Source organism: Fundulus heteroclitus, chromosome 3 (genome assembly GCF_011125445.2).
Source record: "Fundulus heteroclitus isolate FHET01 chromosome 3, MU-UCD_Fhet_4.1, whole genome shotgun sequence".
In the NCBI taxonomy this organism is placed as follows: Eukaryota; Metazoa; Chordata; class Actinopteri; order Cyprinodontiformes; family Fundulidae; genus Fundulus; species Fundulus heteroclitus.
In genome coordinates this window covers 45,022,543-45,045,355 of record NC_046363.1, presented here as the reverse complement: position 1 = coordinate 45,045,355, position 22,813 = coordinate 45,022,543, and the positions used below count along the sequence as shown (strand labels likewise).

At 45.9% G+C, this 22,813-nt stretch overlaps 2 protein-coding genes and 2 long non-coding RNA genes across 4 annotated transcripts in view; 3 read left to right on the top strand and 1 right to left on the bottom strand.

The window, feature by feature from the left end:
• The window catches only part of LOC105924485, a 252,954-nt gene that overhangs the window by 134,590 nt on the left and 95,551 nt on the right, over positions 1-22,813 (bottom strand). Inside the window, exons 11-13 of the mRNA XM_036135517.1 lie at positions 9,502-9,758; positions 9,385-9,413; positions 314-584 (exon numbers count right to left, since the gene is read on the bottom strand). Coding sequence (XP_035991410.1) covers positions 314-584; positions 9,385-9,413; positions 9,502-9,758 — 557 coding nt within the window. The remainder of the gene's footprint in view (positions 1-313; positions 585-9,384; positions 9,414-9,501; positions 9,759-22,813) is intronic.
• Positions 1-22,813, top strand: part of LOC118562707 — a 275,945-nt gene that overhangs the window by 198,941 nt on the left and 54,191 nt on the right. The window lies entirely within an intron of this gene.
• Positions 1,068-3,956, top strand: LOC118562711. The gene is made up of 3 exons (XR_004930774.1): positions 1,068-1,164; positions 2,131-2,744; positions 3,877-3,956. It is a non-coding gene; the product is annotated as an uncharacterized LOC118562711 (long non-coding RNA).
• On the top strand, positions 5,588-6,310 carry LOC118562716. The gene is made up of 2 exons (XR_004930779.1): positions 5,588-6,155; positions 6,228-6,310. It is a non-coding gene; the product is annotated as an uncharacterized LOC118562716 (long non-coding RNA).

Here is a 22,813-nt window from a genome sequence, read left to right as displayed (position 1 = left end):
AAAGTATTGTGACAAGCTGGCAAACTACGATATGCGATTTCTAATCACATATGGTCAAGACACAGACTGGTGATCAAATCATTGGATATATTACTGGTAATTTAATATCTTATCCATTTATTACTGATAATCTGGGATAATCTTAAACATGATATGTTTATAATAAAATCTGCTTAATGCTCAGAAATAAACTCCACAAGCATTGAAAATGTTGATTATTTATCGGATTTAAAAATCTTATATTAATCAGAGAAAGATAACCCATCGTGATCAGCATACTGCATTAATCAGAAGTTGGTTTCCCTTAACTTACTTGTCGAGATTTTCACTGGAATCTTCTGTACCAAATCAGACCGATTTATCTGCTTTAAAATCTGCATCGCCTCGTCTAAACTTTGTTCATCAAACTGCTCCAACATCAGCTCGGCCACTTTCCATTTCGTTTCATTAAAGTAGGTCGGGGTTCTTCTCCTGTGCTTCATGGCTGTCATCTGTAGGGTTTCCCAAAAACGCTCAAACTCAGCTTCATCTAAATTTTCAAATGTTTCCAGAAGTTTCTCCATAACCGCTGTTAGACTTGCTTCCTGAGGGGTGAAACATATCATGTATTTATTTGAATATACACAGCTATTGTAACGTTTCTGGCACTGGGGCTGCTAATTGCAATCAACGCACCTGCGCTGCCTCCACCTCTACCGGCTTATAAGCCCTGCGCCTCGCAGCCTCCAGTGCCAGAACGTCTCGAGCCAACCGGTGAGAACTTCCAGCAATTATTATCAAACTGCCTGCCTGTCTGTTGCCCGACCTGTCTTTGCCTTCATCTCTGAGCCAGCCTAGCCCTCTCCTGGATTCTGTCTGCCCGCCTGAGCCCTGCTGTGTCAGCCTCTGGACCCCGGATTGCCCTCCTGTGTTTTTGACCCCGCTAGCCCGTGAGTACTGGAACCTGCCTGTCCCTTAATCAATCTGTGCTCTCTGGAAACTGGATCTTGGAACTGGACTCGGACCCTTCTTTGGATTTCCCCTTGGATTTGTCGCCTGGACGTATTGGCCTTCCCCGTGATCGAACTCAGACTGCCCCTGGACGACGCCCCCCGGATTTCCCTGTCGCTCGGCTTCCGACACGCTTTGGAGCAAGGACTCCTAAAGAAGTCATCTCCCCATCAGGTTAGTGACCAAACCTTCAGCTCATCCTCTCTATCGCCTCCACTGGTCACTAACCCGTCTCTATCCCCCCAGGAGTTGTCGGCCCGTAAGCACGAGCAGCACGTCCCGAAAGCCTCCGCTTCCCTGTTTTTTCAATAAAATCGGCTCAAGAGCCACTGACCTGTCTCGGGTTGTCTTTGGGTCCGCCCTTATTCGTCACAGCACGTTCTGGCCAAATGGATCCTTCACCCGATGGTCAGTGGCGCGCGGGAGTGGAGAAGTCTATTTCCCAGTTAGAAGCCGGCGTCTTTGAGATTCTTACGCACCTCCGCGGCCAACCCACTTCCCCGACTCCACTTCCGCAAACAGCTCCCCCGGCCCCTGCGTCACGTCCGGTGACCTCATCGCTGCCAGAGCCGCGTCTCACTCCGCCTGAGCTCTTTAGTGGCAATCCTGAACAGTGCCGGGCATTTCTCACACAGTGTGAGATACAATTCGAGCTACAGCCATCCTCCTTCCCAACCGACCGTTCTAAGGTCGCGTATGTTATCTCTTTGTTGGCGGGAAAGGCCCGACTTTGGGGAACTTCCGAGTGGCAGAATGACTCCTCAATTTGCCACTCGTACTATGACTTCTCCAGAGAATTAACAAGAGTGTTCAGTCCCCTGCTGCCCTGCCGTGAGTCCTCTAGGGGGCTCTTGTCTCTGAGACAGGGGGAGAGATCAGTGTCCGATTACATTATTGATTTCCATTTGCTAGCTGCTGAGAGCTTATGGAATGAGTATGCGCTCATGGATGTTTTTATCCATGGTTTAAATGATAGGATCAAGGATGAGTTAGCCACCCGGGAATATCCCAAATCCCTCAAGCAACTTGAGGAACTTACTACCCGGGTGGATCTCCGCCTCCTGGAGCGACGAAGAGAGCGCCGCTCAACCTCCTCTCCCCGTCCTCGTTTTTCAGCTGTCCCCTCCGTTCCCCCTCCAGTTTCTCAGAGGTTGCCCGACCCGGAACCTATGCAGCTAGGAAAGGCTGGTCTGTCTAAGGAGGAGCACCAGCGCAGGCAGCAACAGGGTCTCTGCCTCTATTGTGGAGGAGCTGGTCATCGCGTTCGGTCTTGCCCGTTAAAAGACCAAGCTCAGTAGGTGAGGGGAGGTCTCTACTGAGCTACACCAAGCTCGCTGTCTCCCCAGACCGGTTATTCCCTGCCACTCTAACCACTTCTACTGAATCCCACAGACTCTCCGTCTTCATCGACTCAGGGGCGGACACAGAGTTCATGGATGAAGGGCTGGCCAAAAGACTGAACATCCGACTCCACCCTGGCTCTTCTACCCGTAGTGTTCTTGCCCTGGATGGTCATGAGTTAAATATTTCTCGTCTTGTTTCTGAGCCAGTGGAGCTAATATTGGGAGGAAATCACAGAGAGAGGCTGACTTTTATGATTATAGACTCCCCACAGGTTCCAGTGATTTTGGGTGCCACTTGGCTCCGGAGACACAACCCCCAGGTTGATTGGCGGCGGGTCGAAGTGATGGGGTGGGCCCCGTCCTGCTCTGAATCGTGTCTGTTCTCCGCCCAGCATCCCCCTTCATCTGAGGGTAAGGCAGACGATTATTATCCTGATCTGTCCAAGGTTCCGTCTGAATACCATGATTTAAGGGAGGTTTTTAATAAATCTAAGGCCACGAGTCTCCCTCCTCATCGCCCGTTTGACTGTGCGATCGACCTGCTGTCTGGGACCACCCCACCCAGAGGTCGCCTCTATTCATTGTCCCCTCCTGAGTCCCAAGCCATGCAGGACTACATTAATGAGTCCTTAAGAGCAGGCATTATTCGCCCCTCTTCCTCACCTGCAGGGGCAGGCTTCTTCTTTGTGGGGAAGAAAGATGGCTCGCTCCGCCCGTGCATAGACTATAGGGGCCTAAACGACATCTCTGTAAAGAACCGTTACCCCATTCCCCTCATGAACACGGCGTTTGACCAGGTCCAGGAGGCCAAGATTTTCACCAAGCTGGATCTGAGAAATGCCTACCATCTGGTTCGAATAAGGGAGGGCGATGAGTGGAAGACCGCTTTTAACACCCCCACTGGTCATTATGAATACTTGGTAATGCCTTTCGGTCTCACCAACGCTCCGGCTGTCTTCCAAAACTTAGTCAACGAGGTCCTTAGAGACATGATAGGACGTTTTGTGTTTGTCTACCTAGACGACATTCTCGTGTACTCTAAGAACCTCACCCTCCATAAGCAACATGTCCGCTCCGTTCTGCTCCGTCTGTTACAAAACCAACTCTATGTCAAGGCAGAGAAGTGTGAGTTTCACACAACCTCCACTTCCTTCCTGGGTTTCATTATAACCCCCGGTCGGGTGTCCATGGACCCGACCAAAGTCCGCGCAGTCAACGAATGGCCCGCTCCAAATGACAGAAAGCAGCTCCAGAGGTTTTTGGGGTTTGCCAATTTCTATAGACGGTTCATCCGTAACTTCAGCCAGGTTGCGGCCCCGCTCCATGCTCTTACATCAAGCAAGATTAAGTTTGCATGGAATGAAGAGGCAGATAGTGCTTTTAAACTTCTCAAGGAGCTGTTTACCTCTGCCCCGATCCTAGTTTCCCCCGACCCGGAGAGACAATTCATTGTGGAGGTGGATGCTTCTAGCTCAGGGGTCGGGGCTGTTCTCAGCCAGAAGGCCTTGGATGGTCTCATTCACCCATGTGCTTTCTTCTCTAGAAAGTTATCCCCTGCAGAGCGCAATTATGACGTGGGAAATCGGGAACTCTTGGCGGTGAAGTTGGCGCTTGAGGAATGGAGACACTGGCTGGAGGGCGCCAAACTCCCCTTCCTGGTTTGGACGGACCACAAGAACCTGGAGTACCTCAAGACCGCCAAGAGGCTAAACCCTAGACAAGCCAGGTGGGCCCTGTTCTTCGATCGCTTTAACTTTTCCCTCTCCTACAGACCAGGATCTAAGAACACTAAGCCAGATGCCCTCTCCAGAGTGTTCGAGGCGGAGGAGGAGAGTCGTGACCAGCCATCGGAGTATATCCTTCCTGAATCCGTAAGGTGCGCTATCACCCGGCTTGGTCTGGAGAAGGAGGTCAGGGCTGCTCTGGAGACCACACACGTCCCCGAAGCCTGCCCTAAAGACAGACTCTTTGTCCCTGACCCCCTCAGGCAGAAGGTTCTGGATTTCTGCCACGCTTCTCGCCTTTACTGCCACCCTGGCTTCACCAAATCCCTCCTTCTGGTCCGTTCCCAGTTTTGGTGGCCCACCTTGGCCAAGGACGTCAAGGCGTATGTCGCTGCCTGCTCCCTCTGCAACCAGGCAAAGGTTTCTAGGCGGCCTCCCTCTGGTCTGCTTCACCCGCTGCCTGTTCCCTCTCGGCCCTGGTCCTGCCTCTCTATGGACTTTGTCTCTGGTCTACCACCTTCCGAGGGCAACTCAGTAATCCTCACCATCGTAGACCGGTTCTCAAAAATGGTCCATCTAGTTCCTTTGCCCAAGCTCCCCTCCGCCAAGGAGATGGGGATAATCTTGGCAAAGGAGGTTTTCAGGCTACATGGCCTGCCCACTGACATAGTGTCAGACAGGGGCCCCCAGTTTGTGGCCCGCTACTGGCGGGAGTTTTGTGCCATGTTGGGCATTTCTGTTAGTCTGTCCTCTGGTTTCCATCCCCAAACAGATGGCCAGACGGAGAGGGTTAACCAAGAGGTCGAGACTAAGCTCCGCCTCTTTTGCCAGTCCGACCCTTCCAAGTGGTCCCAGAACCTTCCCTGGGTTGAGCATGCCATCAATGCTACCCCTTCCAACTCCACTGGTCTGTCCCCTTTTTATGTGGTTTATGGTTACCAGCCACCCGTGTTCTCCATTGAGCAGGTGGAGTCCAGGGTTCCGTCTGCCCGTCTGTCAGCCCTCAGGTGTCAGCGGGCCTGGAGAAGAGCTAGAAGAGCAATTCTCACCTCCACCCAGAAACAGGCCCGGGCTGCCAATCGCCATCGAGTCCCAGCACCCAACTACCGGGTGGGAGATAGAGTGTGGCTCTCCACAAGGAACCTGCCGCTCAAGGTTGAGAACAAGAAACTGGCACCTCGGTTTATTGGGCCGTTCTCGATCTCCAACGTGGTGAACCCGGTGGCGGTTCGTCTCCACTTGCCCTCATCGATGAAGGTCCACCCCACGTTCCATGTCTCTCAGGTTAAACCTGTCAAGACCTCGAACCTTGCTCCTGCCGCCACATCCCCACCGCCTACCCGGTTTGTGGATGGCTCCCCAGCCTACACTGTTAAGCGCATCCTGAGGTCTCGAAAGAGGGGCAGGGGTACCCAGTACCTAATTGACTGGGAGGGCTATGGGCCAGAGGAGCGTCAGTGGGTCCCATCCCGATTCATCCTGGACAAGTCCCTCATTAGGGATTTCCACAGAGCCCACTCGGACCAGCCTAGGGCGTCTGGAATCCGCCCTTGAGGGGGGGGCTCTGTAACGTTTCTGGCACTGGGGCTGCTAATTGCAATCAACGCACCTGCGCTGCCTCCACCTCTACCGGCTTATAAGCCCTGCGCCTCGCAGCCTCCAGTGCCAGAACGTCTCGAGCCAACCGGTGAGAACTTCCAGCAATTATTATCAAACTGCCTGCCTGTCTGTTGCCCGACCTGTCTTTGCCTTCATCTCTGAGCCAGCCTAGCCCTCTCCTGGATTCTGTCTGCCCGCCTGAGCCCTGCTGTGTCAGCCTCTGGACCCCGGATTGCCCTCCTGTGTTTTTGACCCCGCTAGCCCGTGAGTACTGGAACCTGCCTGTCCCTTAATCAATCTGTGCTCTCTGGAAACTGGATCTTGGAACTGGACTCGGACCCTTCTTTGGATTTCCCCTTGGATTTGTCGCCTGGACGTATTGGCCTTCCCCGTGACCGAACTCAGACTGCCCCTGGACGACGCCCCCCGGATTTCCCTGTCGCTCGGCTTCCGACACGCTTTGGAGCAAGGACTCCTAAAGAAGTCATCTCCCCATCAGGTTAGTGACCAAACCTTCAGCTCATCCTCTCTATCGCCTCCACTGGTCACTAACCCGTCTCTATCCCCCCAGGAGTTGTCGGCCCGTAAGCACGAGCAGCACGTCCCGAAAGCCTCCGCTTCCCTGTTTTTTCAATAAAATCGGCTCAAGAGCCACTGACCTGTCTCGGGTTGTCTTTGGGTCCGCCCTTATTCGTCACAGCTATTGCTCCAAAAATTTCAATATTGTGTAAAGATCCATGTTTTTGTCTCTTTTCTCATGAAGTTAGACTCATGTATAAATTAATTACACATAGAGAGAAATATTTCAAGCCTTAATTTCTTGTAATATTGCCCCGAGTACCAGGTCTGAGCTCCTTTTACAAGAATTGTGATTCTGCTGAGGTGTTCTGGAAGCCCAGGTTGCTTTGATAGCAGCCTTCAGGTCATCTGGACCATTGGTTCTGGTGTCTCATCTTAATCTGGACAATACTCCTTAGATTCTCTAAGGGGTTCTGGTCAGGCCCATTTTTTTCTCAATTAAGCACAGAACCACCCTGGCCATTGGACCAGCTTTTGGTACCAAGTCCTGTTGGAAAATAAAACCAGCATCTGGACTTCAGAAAACCCAGTGGACCAGAACCAGTAGATGACATGGTGCCCCAAACCATCATTGATTGAGGAAACTTCAGACTGGACTTAAAGCAACGTGGATTATGTGCCTCTCCACTCTCTTCCTCCAGATTCTGGGACCTTGTTTTCCCAAATCAAATGAAAACTTTAGTTTCATCTGAAAAGAGGACTTTGGACCACCAAGCAACAGTTTGGTTCTATTTCTCCTTAGACCAGGTAAGATACTTATAGGGTCTGTCTGTGGATTGTGGTTCTTGGTGTACTGATCCAGTCTCAGTCAATTCCTTGCAAAGCTCCTTTAAATTCCTGACTGAACTTTGGTAGACCTTCCCTTCCAGGCTGCTGTTCTCTCGGTTGCCGGAGCACCTTTTCCTACTACACTTTTTCCTTCCACTCAACTTTCTATGAATATGCATGGATGCAGCACCCTGTGAGCATCTGGTTCTTTAGCAACGACCTTCTGTGATTGTGGGTTCCCCCCCTTGTGGAGGAGATCAGTGCCTGTCTTCTGGACCTATGTCTAGTCAGCTGTCTTCTCCATGAAGGTGTCGCCCTATGGAGCCAAACTGAGAGACCTAACCCTAACCCTTTTTCACAATACTCTAATAATATGAGACACTGATTTGCGTTTTCAGTCTCTGTAGCCAGAATTATCAGAATTACAAGAAATAAAGGCTTGAAATGTTTCAGTCTATGTGTAATTAATTTATATAACAGCCAAATTTTCTCACTGTTAAAGGGGAATTTTCCTGTCCACTGTTCCCTCATGCATGCTTGGTATGAGGGATTGCTGCAAAGTCAATGACACAACACAGGCTATTCTCTGTGAGCTGATGCACATCAAATATATATAAAGAATTTTAGGAACACTTTCACTCTTACAGAAAAAGAAAACTGACAAATCAGCAGATTAACTCCAAATAGGTCCGGTTTGATGGTTCTTAGAGCGGACAAGGTGGAGATAATCACACGTGTCAATAAATAAAAGTTAAAAGTTGCGCGTAAATGTGGAAGGATGGCTGCGTCGGCACTGCTGGAGGACATCGCTGATGGAAGAATGTTGAGGGAGTATTTTTCAGAGATCCTGCTGGAACATGATGATGAGGAGCTGATTAGCCGGTTCAGATTGCCCAGAGCAATTATTGTTAAACTGGCCCCAGCCTTAATCATTAGTCGCTTGGCCTTAATCGTTAATCGCCAGTACAAGTTGTAACTATGCTGTGTTATTTGTAACGGGAGCTTTTCAAAGGGAGATGACCGACAGGTCAGGTATTTTACAGTAAATCCTAAATCGTCCCAAGCCTGTGTTATTAGACAAAAGCAGTAATATTCTAGTTGGGAAATGAAATCTTTGGGCTTTCCCTGGCATCAAGATAGCAATTCTTAATGTTACACAGCCAGACAAGACACATAAAAAATAACGAGGTATTTCTTTAGAGGGGTGTGCTGAATATTTCCAGCAACAGTGAAACCTGTACAGGGATAAAAGGAGGCGTGGACAGGATGAGACATGAAGGTTGAATCAAGAATTGCTTACTTTATGCCAAAGAGAGCCCAACAGGTTTATTCCACCAATGGAATATTACCGCTTTTGCCATAGTACTCGGCTCTATTTATACATGCAAGAAAACTTTATTGGATATAATTCTGGGATTATTTCAAGTTCAATGACAGGTAAATCCCACGGTGCATGAGTGCTAGAGACTAGTTGTGCGGTACAGAGGCGTTCCCCGTCTGGCTTCAGGTCTATTTTTGGTACTGCAGTTGTGTTATCTCAGGGCTATTTTGTCTTTCAACGCTGCTATGTCAAAGTGCAGACTAATCGAATGTGACGTTAAACAACTGTGAATTGAATTAAGAATTGCTATCTCTCATTTAATCCATTTTTGACTTGTTTTATTTTCATTTATTCTCTTTGGCATGTTCTTTGAGTAGCGAATAGTGTTTCCTAGTGTTTTATTAAGAAGGATAAATGCTGTAACAGGGAATTATTAGTTTAATAAATAATAACGTGTGAAATAGTAATTGTTTGTGGTTATTTTGGTCCAGAAGGTCCAGAAATTGTCTCTAAGAGCAAAAGAAGTACCTTCTTTTGAGTTAACAAATGAAATCAACTGAGACATTTTCATTGGTTTGTGATAAAGTAGTAAGGTTAAAACTCCAATTGCAATTATAATTCGAGTTATCAACGTTTGCTGGATAAGTCTAATTGGTCAACAACTGGTCAGATCACACTTTTCCAGCATAAATAAGTTCATAACAGCTAATTAATAAATGCATTGTTAGTGTTAATCATTACAGGCTTATAGCCCTTGGATCACAACCTTTTGAATTATATTTGTGATAGAAAACATTTCAGTTTGAATGATCTATTATTAAATTATAATAGCAAATTATAATTAATAATAATATTCATAATCAAACAGGTTTCTGGTATAACACTGTTTTATTTGGTTAAAGTTTTCTACTCTTCCTCACGTTGCCTTCCTGTCCGCTGTCATTTTTTTGGTGTTTTCCCAAAATGCATCAGTGTGATCTCTAAATGTTTCTGGGTGTTATGTAGATTATACAGCTGAAAGTCTGAGGAAGTAAAGATGTGTTGATGTGATCATACTTACTTTCTGGAGCAACAGAGACTGTAGCTCCTCTGAAGAAAAGAGAGAACAACATTTTGAAAGTTAACTTTTAAAACATAATCTTAATTCTTCATAATCTTAATTCTTCATAGCACCAACCTTTTGATCCTAAGCTGCTTCCTGTCAGCTTCTGTACCACATCCGTCCTCTTCATGTCCGTCAGAACCTCCCTGGCTACGTCCACAGACTCTTGGCCAAGTCTCTGTACCATCTGATCCACCAAGTCTGGTGGATTCAGTCCTCCTCCTCCCAGATCCACCAAACTTCTTCCAAACCAGGACCTGGACCTCCGCCTGCTGTTTAGGATGTCTGGGAGGCCTTTCTGGAAACATGTGAACTGCAGCAACCATTTAAATGTCCTGACATCCAGGTCATTCGTCATCTTCAGAAGAGTATCTTTTAGAGCAACCTTTGCTGGCACCTGAAACATTTAAAAAAACTTGTTGAGCAAATCCATTTTTCTCAGGAGTGATGAGATAACTTTTTGTTTGCATGTTTTTTTTTTCTTAAACTGGGAATAATTGGAACCGTAATCTATTCCTTCTATTTCTTCTATTTTGTGTTTTTTGTTTTTATCTCTGAAATGTAGAAAGTGTGCAAGGAGCCTCCAGCTTTTCTCATCCACTCAGTTCAAGGAAAACTTTGGATCAGATTTATGGTATTGTCAGGGTTGGTTTATCTCTGTTATAATGCTGCTCATCTCTGATTGTCTTGGTGCATCTCAAACCCAGAGCATGGTTTGAATTTGACTGAATTCCTCTGAGAAGAAATAAAGCAGGTAGTAGAATATCCCACTTACTCTGTTTAACACGTCTGCTCTCAGATATTCATCAACGGACACTTTTCCTGACAAAGAAAACAAAAACATTGTCTTCTGTAGGATTTTTAATTCATTTTCATTATTGAATAACAGAAGAAAAACATGAAACATGAGTTAGAATTATTTAAACGACAGAGTAATGGAGTAGTATTTGATTCAACTGATCTGAAACAACGAGTCCGACTACAGGCAGGAGGTGGAACACCTGGAGTCCCACAGAGGACTGTGGGAAGGAGCGCAACCTCCACCATGGACATGTAGACCTCCAGATGCAGGAAATGGTTCTCCAGCATCCTGAAGGACCCCCCGCCCACCCCTTACACACCGTTAGTCCTCCTTCCCTCTCACAGCAGGCTGTGAGTTATTCATTATTCCCTTTATGCTGCAAAATCACACAAAATAAGAGAATTTGATCAGAGCAGAGAAGCCTGAGGACCAGCTGGTCCTGGGGGAGAGCTTTCAGCCTGGACCTGGTGGTCCAGCCCTGTTTCTGTTGCCTAAATAGGCTCACCCCAAAGGAGCAACAGGGAGCACCACAATGTAGACCCACAGGGATTAATGAGCAGGCTGGGTGCCTTATGAGCCGTGTGGTGAGGGAGGGCAGGGGCCTGGAGATGGTGATGCTTCAAACAGCAGTTCAGTTGTGACAGAACAGGATACAGAGATAACATCTGGGAAATGAATGGCAAAGGAAACGGCAAACAGAAACACAGAGGTCCAGGAGAAATGGGAAACTGGTGTTTGACCTCGACCAGATAAACCCAGACGAGTAGTGAAGGTGAACTAGGAACATCTGGTGAAGGTGGTTAATCAACTCAGGACCTTCAGGAAAAGATGTTCTCCCATCCTAAGGAAGGCCGAGGTCCTTTTGCAACAAGCTACAGGAAGAACTCTACGGACGGCTCGTTGGTGAAGACAGAATACAGATTTAGATTTGTTTTATTTACCTTTGAGTCCTGAGCTGTTCTCCAGGAGCCTCTTTACCAGATCGCTCCTGTTAATGTCCCTTAAAAACTCAATGGAAACATCCAGAGACCGCAGACCAAACGTCTTCATCATCCTATTGACTGTAGCTGGGACAGGTTCCAAACTCAAAAGAGAACGGTACGGGTCATAGTCAGAGGGGGATAGGATTGATTTCACTAACTTCTTGAAGTCCTTAATCTCCTGTTTTTTCAAATCACTCAGGATGTCTGTGAGAAGCTGTTTGAAAGCTGCCATCAGAGCCACCTGAAACATCAACATATTCAGAAATGTTCTTATGGTTTTATACAGATTCTTAAAATTTTATCATTCTGCCACAATATTCAGCAGATGTTCGAAATTATTTATTTTATTTCAGTTGTATTTTCTTTCTTTATTTGCCAAATTATAAACAAACTTTAGTCCCTTTTTAAACTTCAAGATCTCATTATTGCTAAAGACATCAACCTAATTGGAGTGAAATGAGAACCCTCACTTTGTGCACGACAGCAGAGCGTCGCTCGTCCACTGAGAGCTTCTCTGAGGAAAACAACAAAGATATTAGTAATTAAAATCAAAATGAGAAGGTCACATAATATATTAACATGTTCAATCTTTATCATCTTACTTTCCTGACTTTTGCTGCACGTTTCAATCCTTTGCTGTAGATCTGGCCTTTTTATCTCCATTAAAAATTTCTTGGTTGTCTCCACAGACTTCAGGCCGGTCTGCTGCACCATTTCAAACACAGCAGCCTGCAGGTCTAAAAATCTTCTATTAATGTGAAGCTGATACAGAAAACGATCCTCAATCAACAAAGTTTTCTTAAAAACCCAGTCGATGAATAAACGCTGCTCTCCTTCATTTAGACCACCGAGGGTTTCCAACAGCAGCTCTAAAACAGACTCCATGGCTTCTACCTGGTAATAAAAAGGAAATATTTAATGACCATCACGTTTTTTTGCTTAAGTTGCAGGTTTTCACATTTGCTCTTGATCCATTTTTATGCTGATCTCAGGAGAGTCTACCCTGAACCTGAACCCTGAACCCTAGGCCTTCCTTCCTGGGTTGCTGGGAACATCAAGCCGGCTACAAAGACCCAACACCTGGTTCCTCTCCGCTCTGGGATCTTAGGATACAACCAGAAGGAAGAGATCTAGATCCTAATCTAACAAGAAGCTATTCCAATGTCTTTTAACCCTAAGGTGGACTTTTGAACAGAATCAAAACCTTAGAAATGTCAGATTCATGAATCTATCATATAAAAGAGATAAAAAGAGAAAAATCTCAATTAAAAAAGAGCTTAAAGAAAAAGCTGTTCCCTCTCCCAGCGTGACAGTAATGATTAGTAAAAGATGAAAATCAATAAAATGCCAATAATATTTATGTCAAAGTATGTGGAGTTTGAACCCAAATTCAGCTGCACATAGAGTTTCGTTTTAAAGAGTTCATTGAAGGTTGATGGATTGTGGAGGATGAGAACCAGAGTCTTAACTGAGCTGGGGCAGAAGGATGTAGATGGCGGGAGCTGAAGGACTGCGGGTGATGTAGACCCAGGGAGACGCTGAGAGCCAAGGAGCATACAGGGCAGGCGTGAGAGAGCTGAGGTCCAGGAGGAGCCGGAAGCTCAGCAGCAGAGCGGGTTCTGAGAACGCCGGGGTATGAGGTTAACTGGCAGCACAGTAGAGAGAGTTGTTGGAGCGCTGGAGTAGCAGCAGAACCAGCAGCACAGCAGAGAGAGAACATGCAGGCGGGCGTCGACGACGAGGGGAACTCTGGCAGGCAGACGTGAGAAGCACAAGGCAGGACGAGGTTTGGATGAAGACAATCCGGCGGGGAAGAGCAGACTGAGGGAGGTTTACGTAGAGGTGTTGGCAGGTGTACTAAGTCCGGGATAATTAGGAACGGCAGGTAGAACTAATGAGGAGGTGGAGTGAGAGCTGAGCTGCTTGAGAGGTGGAAAGAGCTGGTAAGTTCATGGGGAGACAGGCAGGCTAAAACTGCACCATGACAATTTATATAATTACCTATAAAATGTTCTGTCTGGTGAAGATATCATTTTTTTCTTTAAGGACCAGAGGAATAAAATAAGTGTATATTTAAAAGTGTACAGCTATTCATCATAATTAAACAAACATAAAACTCTGAGTAAAATACAGAATACAGTTTCTACTTTTATCGGTCAGGTGAGAGAGCCAGTTGTTGCTTCTATTGGGAAGGGTTACAGCGTACTTTCTAAACTATTAAATAAAGCTAATTATTCTAAAGACAGGTGGATTATTCACCAGCAGAAATCTTATCAAACTGCTACAAATCTTCACTGGAAACAGCAACATCAGCTTATACCGACTGTCAAGCAGGATAGTGGAGGAATGATGATGTGGGGTTGTTGTTCACAGCAATAAGCACCTAGCAGGGATTGAGTTGACAAAGAAATCCTCTGGATATCTTGCCTGAATTTTCCCATTGTGGGACAATAAAGGTATTTCTTATCTGAATAAAACCGCTGGTCCAAACGGTGAAGAAGTTGATTCACATCTGTCTACGTTCCAAGGGTTTGATCAGGAGAACCGAATGAATGAGATCCAGATTTAAGAACCTTCCTCAATAGAGTGGCTGGAGCCAAATTCATCAGCTTCTCACTTTATCAGGGTTCAGTCAGGCTGAGGTCTCACCCGTCCCTCAGAGGGACGAATCCTCCTTTTTCCAGTTGAGAACCATCGTATTAGAAGCTGATTCTCATCCCAGCTGTGGACCGTTCCAGTGGTCATGACTTCAGAACCACATGATCCCAAGGTTTCCACACGATAAAACCTCTTCTCTATGTTCAGATCCTGTTCCCAAGCACCCTAAACATAATGTGTGATGAGAAGTCCTGTTATACTTCAACAGGAACTTGCTTTTATACAGATTCTTAAAATTTTATCATTCTGCCACAATATTCAGCAGATGTTCGAAATTATTTATTGGGTTTACAAGGTAAACAAGGTTTACAAGGACCACATAACTTTTAAAAGTACGAGAGCTAACCTTTTCTCCTGCAACACCCCAAAATAAAACCTTGGCACAGGTCTTATCAACTAAACTCTCTTGAAGTCCTCATCAATTCTGTAAAAGAAAAGATCTGGTCCACAACCAGAACTAAAGCCACACTGCTCCTCCAGGACTAATAATTTAATGGTTGAAGTCTCATTTAGAGAGAATTCTGCCAATGTGGCTGAAAATTTAGATCTCTTGATAGCTTTAGGATGCTCTAGGATCCCTTATCTCAAGGGTTTGGGTCTCCTATCCTAGTCTGTATGGTCTGTAGTGTTGCCATTTTTAATTACAGCAGCCAAAAGGGGACAAACCTGTTAGCCTATGAATTTTCCCTATCTGTCTTCTATACGAAGACATGTCAGTGAAAGAGCATAAAAATAGCAAAGATGGCCGTAGATCATTCTATTTGCCCTTTTCTGTTGAAATGGAGACCCATCCATATTCTTAAAAGATGTAATAACCAGGAGAAAACTAGAGTCTACATCGGCGCAGCTATTATTATAATTCATGAGGGAGCGGGGATTCAAAACGGATGTAGAGGTTGCAGCTTTCTGCTGGGCAGGTATGTCAATTAAATATAACTGTTAATTTGTGTCTTTATCTTAAAAATAGGGCATTGTGTTCCAGCAGCTACTCTGTCCTCCTAGCAGAGACGGCTGGTTTGTTTGTCTGCCTCTCAGGAATATGTGCTTATGCAGAAGGCCGGAGGGTTATTTGAGCTGGTTCATGGAGTCTGTAGAGCTAATTTTAGAGCGCAAATCTGTAGCTTCTCATTCAGAAACAAGACCAAAAAAACATAACTCAACGAATTTACAACCGACTTTAGAAAAAAATAAGACCAAAGTCATTGATAATAAACGGACTTGGCAACTGTGCTAAAAACCATTTCACACGATGACCGTAGCAATTAGCTATTAGCAGTAGCTAATACATGGAGGACATGTTTACTTTGTCACATTTGTGACACTCCACAGATTCTGTAGTAGTTATTACGCTGTTAACAACAAGATAGTTTGTAATTCATTTAACTCACCACTAATTTAAAGGCTGTAAAACTTACTCCCTGGGGCTTTAAACTGCTTATATGATCTTTTTGCCAGCTTAATGAATGCAGCTTTAATTTGTAATCATGGAGTAAAATGAACACAATGTGTATAATGTAGCATTTTTTCATGCTGAGCACATTTTAGACCTTCAAGCATTTGATGAAAGTTGCTGTGTTTGATGTCACAGATTACTCACTTTGTCGATCAGTCCAGGCCAAAGTTCTTCCAGAGAAAGTTTTTCTGAGGGGAAAAATATTTGATGATAACTTGAATGTCAATATAAATGTCTGAACAATATAGTTTCTACAGAAGACTAACCACAGGGATACTAAAGCTTCCAGCTAAAACAAAGGAGGCAGCATTGGAGGTTGAAGCTGCTCCTCTTGGACCATTGAGGCCAGTTGGTGAGAAGGCGTGTCAACAGAATGTTAAATAACCAATAAGCTGCTGTTTTTACTTTTTAAGGGACCTGTTTTCTTTTAAATGTAAAGTTGAGGCGATGCTTGGAGCCCATTTAGTCAGAAACCCTGATGTTCAGATATGTGTGCTAATCCCACTCAGATAGAAATTAATCTTTTCTCAGATCCCACTGATCTAGTTCCGCTAGTAAAGCAGAAGTAGATCAGTCTGTCAGCAGACCTTAAACACCGACTGATCTTAGCTAGTTGGTTCTGTGTTGTCCAGACTGTAAAACATCTGATTTGGTCCATTTTTGACAATAATGAATTTTACTCATAAATCTCATCTAGGTTTGTTGTAATCAGTGTTTCCAGTAAACATGAGGAAAAAAGGCTGAATATCAATACTGTGGAAGAGAAAAAGAGGCAAATGTGATGGAAAACAAAGCAGATTGCTTCTGAGTATTTTCCTTCTGTGTCTTTTTTAGAACTGAAGCTGGAAAATAAAGAAGGAACCACCAGAAGGTCTGCAGCACTTCATCAACCCAGTTAGTGGAGAAGAGGAGCTCCTGCTTCACCCAGAACAGATTATTCCTGTTGGTTTAAGCCCACGCTGGCATGGATGATACGTTGGAAATCAGTGCTCTGAATTAACGAGGAGCGTAGTTCAGCTTACCTTCAGCTCCATCGCTCTTCTCTGGCAGATACTGCAACAGATCGGTCTGATTCATGTCTGTTAGAACCTGACTGGTCACCTCCAAACACCGCTGACCGTATGTGGCCAACATCAGATTCATTGTTGATCTACAGTCGGCCCCTTGCAGATCACTCCATGGGATCTCTGGTAATTTCTTCTGGAAGACCGTGAACTTCAAGAAGATCTTGAACTTTTCAAGGACTACAGGATTCAAATTAGTCAGTGTTTCCAAAAGCAGCTCCTTCACAGCTGCCATCGTTGCTGCCTGAAATAATAAGACGCCTGTTTAAGGAGAATTCATCCAGAATTACAGCTTAACATGTAATGTTATGAGGACCTTTAAAAATGTGTGTGTGTGTGTGTGGGGGGGGGGGGGGGGGTCTCATTTGAGACTGGAATCGTTTGATGATAATAACTTTAATGAAATTTTTAGCTCATATTACCTAAAAATCCACCAGCAGCTCAGTAATGTATCTACATATTTACAATCTGTTAAATTTAATTACATTAATTATTCAGCACTAATCTATGGAAACCCTATGATAACTTTAAAGTTCTGAATTATTTACTATCATAGGATAATGTAAAGTCCACCGTCCTGTTTCACTACAGCAGGAGTTTTCTCAGTTTGCTGCTCTGAAGCATCCAGGGTGTAACGTGTGTTTCTGCGGCTGATGTCACTCTCTGCTCCCTGTGCTGCTCTGGCAATCACTCCCTGACTTCATGCACCTGTGACTCTAACTAGTGGTGCTGCTGCACCTGTTGGCTGCTCTATATATTCCTGACTCCTCCAGTGTGAGAGGACCTTCCAGCGTTCCTTTATTGCCTTCCTGTGAGTGACTCTATTGGAACCACAGCCACCAACCAGTCCCTCTCCCTTACAGAGGTACAATCACCTCAAAGCAGGAGCTGCTTGCTGCCCATCAACCTGGGGAGGGTTCAAAGGTCATCTACAAGCCATTTTAGGCCGTCATCCTGCAGAGAGAAACATTATTCCCAGGATGAGAACGTCTCAACAGCTTCCAAGCTTCCAGGATGGACGTCCAGCAGATTTAGCCCAAGATCAGAGTGGGAAGCTCAGAGAAATGATTATTAACCAGGAGCTCCACCTTAGACTCTACAGTACTCAGGTAGCAGGTTAAAGGTCAAAGGTCATGACCCTGAACCAGTCTGGCTGCTTGGAAGGCTTGAAGGAGAAAGTCTCTTCTCTCCTGAACCAAGATGGCAGCAGGACTGAGGTCAGCAGAGCTGCACCTGGAGGAAGGACCAGACTTCTGGGACAACGGAGGAGACCAGAGTTCTGGAGATGTTTGTCTAAAATGCTCATCAGCACCATGTTGAAAGAAAACACAGAAAGCAGAAATCCTGATACTGTCAAGCATGGTGGTGGTTGGGTGGGTGATGATCCTGGCTTGTTTTTCTGACATGGTCACCCTGCAGTTATCAGGTCTTTCATCAGCTGAGTTGTGGAGGGACTAATTTCTTCAAACCTAAACGACCAAAGCAACGCTGGAAAGAAACGTGGGTCCTCCTCCAGTGATGTCAGAGACTGATCCCCGCAAAGAGTTAATGCAGCTACAGGGTTCTACAAATGGCTTGAACATGGGGGTGTGCTTACATTTCCATAACTCAACAAAGTGAGTCCAGATCATGTTAAGTTTTACTCAGATGTTTCACAGTCCTACGTCTGACCCATGAAACGTAGAATAGAAACAAGCAGCATGCTGAAGTCAAGGGGACTCAGAGACTTTACTCACTTTGTGGAGCAGCGCTGGCAGATGATCATCAGGGTTTTCTGAATGGAAGAAAATTAAAGCAGCTTAAAGAACCACAATATAAAGAGATCCACATTAAAATATGCCTCATCCTGAGCTAACAAACAGAACCTGTGAGACCTTTAATTGCTACTGTCTTATTTTATTTCCAGTTGATTTATTTAATTAATTGGTTTTGATCCAGATTGATTATTTCATCTAAAAAGGCTAGAATCTGTTTTAACATGTTGTAGTTCTGTATCTGTCTTTAGATCAGGGCATTCTTAAATATCTGACCTTGTCGCAATGACATTTACCTAAATAAATAAGGTGAAATTTGGGGGAAAAAAAATTACTCACTAAAAGGAGATTTCATGATGCATAGATCCCAAAGCCTTTGGACCAGATGTGTTTCGTTAATGGCTGTTAAAACACTTTCAGTAACGTCCACAGCCTGTTTTCCCTCACGCTGCAACAATAAGACTGCTAAGATCTCCAGCTCAGTCTTCACAGCAGACAGTGGGAAGGGTTCTCCTTTCACATCTGTGATACCGGCAGAACTTAAGGAACGTTCTCGGTCCAGGTACTGCTTCCAAAATTGACTTAAACTGTCGTCGCTCAGAGCGGACAGCGTCTCCAGCAGCAGCTCCAACACAGACTCCATCTCTCCCACCTGGTCAATTCACAGAAGAGTTAATTAAACAGAAGCAAATCTTGCATTGCCATGATTACAGTTTTGTTTTGTATTTTCTTTTTAAAAATATAAATCAGGCATCAAACTATCAACTGTAGAACATAAATACTGTTTAACATATCAAATGAGTCAACCTTAAATATCTGTGCATGTGTGAATGTGTATTTAACAAAACGTCTATTTTAGTTTTCTGAACAGAAGTATTTCAATCTGAAAAACGCACACAGAAAGAAAAGGCAATTAGAAGAATTTTATTGATACAATATTTTAAGAGTTTGGCGCTCAGACCTCGGCAGGAAAAATTCACGCTGAATTATACTTCAATATGCATAAGCAGGCGTATGAGAATAGGGATATTTCCCCCCAGGTCTGAAACTGGTGGTGGAGTGGAGATACATAAAGTTTGTTCAGTCCATATGATGATCTGTTTGAGCTAGATGTCCAACTTGATAAACACAGGTTTGCATGAACTGTCCATGATGAGCAAGCATGAAGCGACTGTGGAGAGGAAAAACTCCCCTTTGGGAAGAAACCTCTGGCAGAACCAGGCTCAGCATGGCGGTCTTCTGCCGGACCGTTTTAAGGAGTGACTGGGAATTCCATAAGAGTCCAGGAGGAATTACACTCTGATAGGGACGAGGTTGAAGGAGGACCGTAGGAAAGCCAGGCGAAGCTTGCTACGATGGTGGAGAAGGGGATGGAGGTGGGTTGAATCCAGTCATCAGAATCCAAACCAGACGCGGCATGCCACCGCTTGCTCGCTGAGCAGAAGGCTGAGATGAGGATGTGGAGTTCTTTTAAGATGGACCCAGGATCCTGATTGGCTTCGAGGAGGAGCAGTTCAAAGCTGATTGGCTTGCGTCGGAGGCGGATGAGTCCCTGATTGATGGAGGTAGGCAATAGTGTTTCTTCAGTCTGAATTTTCGCTTAAGCTGCATTTCAATCTGAAAAACTCACACAGAAAGAAATGGCAATTAGAAGAATTTTATTGATACAATATTTTAAGAGTTTGGCGCTCAGACCTCGGCAGGAAAAATTCACGCTGAATTATACTTTAATATGCATAAGCAGGCGTATGAGAATAGGGATATTTTCCCCCAAAAATTGCCGAGGTCGAGGCCGGTGCGTCAAACAGGGCCGGATTGCGAAGGCCTACCAAACAGGGCCGGTTGCCGCGAAGGCCTACCAAAGTTGAGTGAGATGAATGGGGAGATGGGGTGAGGTGTATGGTAAGGTGCATGAATAGAGATGGTCAGTCTCAGGATGATACTTGGAACTGAAAGGCTTGCAAAGGGGAATGTCTGAAGCGAAATACGACATTAGTGCAATGGTTCTTGCGCTTGCCAAAAAGCAGGCCGAGAGATGATTTGGAGTTGCTGTTTAAGGTGAACGCTGGATGATGATTGGGCTTCGAGGAGGTGTGGCTCGAAGCGATTGCTCCATCGGAGGCGGACAAGCCTCTGATTGAATGGAAGTAATCAAGAGTTCTTCGGTTGTATTTCCGCCTTTAACATCATTCAAACTAAAGACTCACAAAGAGAAAAGCGATTAGACAAATTTATTGATACAATAGTTTAAACTTTGGCGCTCGGACCTCGGCAGGAACATAAACAGTGATTTACTTTAACGTAGATAAGCAGATGTATGAGAATAGGGAAATTTTCCCCCAAAAAATGCCGAGGTCCAGGCCAGCGCGTCAGCAAGTTCAGAAGGCAGAGAGAAGGAGAAGGATGAGTAATAAAGGAGAAAAGATGTGAAAGCTTAGCAAAGAGGGCCATTGCCGCAAAGGCTTACCAAAATTTAAACAAGATGAATGGAAAGATGAGGTGAGGTTGATGGAGAGGTGGAAGGTGAGGTGAATGGTTAGTTTCGGGCTGATGCACGTGATGAATGAATGATCATGGCAGGGAGCAAGGCGGGCAGCATGCAGGGGACATGGCAGCGAACCACAGGGAGCATGTCATAGAAAACGCAGGGAACCACAGGGAGCATAGCAGAGAACGCAAGTGGTATGGCAGAGAACGCAGGGAGCATGGCAGAGAACGCAGGGGGCATGGCAGAGAACGCAGGGAACATGGTGGAGAACGCAGGGAACATGGCAGAGAACGCAGGGGGCATGGCAGAGAACGCAGGGAACATGGCAGAGAACGCAGGGGGCATGGCAGAGAACGCAGGGGGCATGGCAGAGAACGCAGGGAACATGGCAGAGAACGCAGGGGGCATGGCAGAGAACGCAGGGAACATGGCAGAGAACGCAGGGGGCATGGCAGGGAGCATGGCAGGGAAGAGGGCATTGCAGGGAGCATAGAAGGAAACACATGGCAAGGAGCATAGAAGGAAACACATGGCAAGGAGCATAGAAGGAAACACATGGCAAGGAGCATGAAAGGAAACACATGGCAAGGAGCATGGAAGGAAACACATGGCAGGGCAGGCCGCATGGCAGGAAACACATGGCAGGGAGGAGGGCGTTGCAGGGAGCGTAGAAGGAAACATGGCAAGGAGCATAGAAGGAAACATGGCAAGGACATGGCAAGGAGAATGGAAGGAAACACATGGCAGGGCAGGCCGCATGGCAGGAAACACATGGCAGGGAGGAGGGCGTTGCAGGGAGCGTAGAAGGAAACATGGCAAGGAGCATAGAAGGAAACACGGCAAGGAGCATAGAAGGAAACACGGCAAGGAGCATAGAAGGAAACATGGCAAGGAGCATAGAAGGAAACACGGCAAGGAGCATAGAAGGAAACACGGCAAGGAGCATAGAAGGAAACACATGGCAGGGCAGGCCGCATGGCAGGAAACACATGGCAGGGCAGGCCGGATGGCAGGGAGAAGGGCGTTGCAGGGAGCGTAGAAGGAAACACGGCAAGGAGCATAGAAGGAAACACGGCAAGGAGCATAGAAGGAAACACATGGCAAGAAGCATAGAAGGAAACACATGGCAAGAAGCATAGAAGGAAACACATGGCAAGGAGCATAGAAGGAAACACATGGCAAGGAGCATAGAAGGAAACACATGGCAAGGAGCATAGAAGGAAACACGGCAAGGAGCATAGAAGGAAACACGGCAAGGAGCATAGAAGGAAACACATGGCAGGGCAGGCCGGATGGCAGGGAGAAGGGCGTTGCAGGGAGCATAGAAGGAAACATGGCAAGGAGCATAGAAGGAAACACGGCAAGGAGCATGGAAGGAAACACATGGCAGGGCAGGCCGCATGGCAGGGAGGAGGGCGTTGCAGGGAGCGTAGAAGGAAACACGGCAAGGAGCATAGAAGGAAACACGGCAAGGAGCATAGAAGGAAACACATGGCAAGAAGCATAGAAGGAAACACATGGCAAGAAGCATAGAAGGAAACACATGGCAAGGAGCATAGAAGGAAACACATGGCAAGGAGCATAGAAGGAAACACATGGCAAGGAGCATAGAAGGAAACATGGCAAAGAGCATAGAAGGAAACATGGCAAGGAGCATAGAAGGAAACATGGCAAGGAGCATAGAAGGAAACATAGCAAGGAGCATAGAAGGAACCATGGCAAAGAGTATGGCAGGGAAGGCCGCATGGCAGGGAGCATGGCAGGGAACACACAGGGAGCACACAGGGAGCATGCAGGAAGCATGCAAGGAGTATGCAGGGAACATAGTGGGGAACATGGCAGGGAACATGAATAAATGAATGACAATGAAAGAATGAACAGACTAACAGGACAACTGCATGGCGGGACGCCTGGATGACAGGATAAATAACAGAGGATGCTTAGGGGTGATGCACATAAATGAATGAGTGACCAAGAGGGAATGAACAGGACAGGACGCGGGCTTAATGAGACTTGAATGAGATTTGAATCCACCACCAGTATTCGTAGTTAGATTACCTTTAAGATGAGCATTAGCCGGCTAAGATGAATGAAAAGTAAGAGCAGATATGTGAGGCATGCTGATGATAGTCATCGCCCGACGATTGGGCTCCACAAGCGTCTGCTGTTGCACAGCTCACATCCT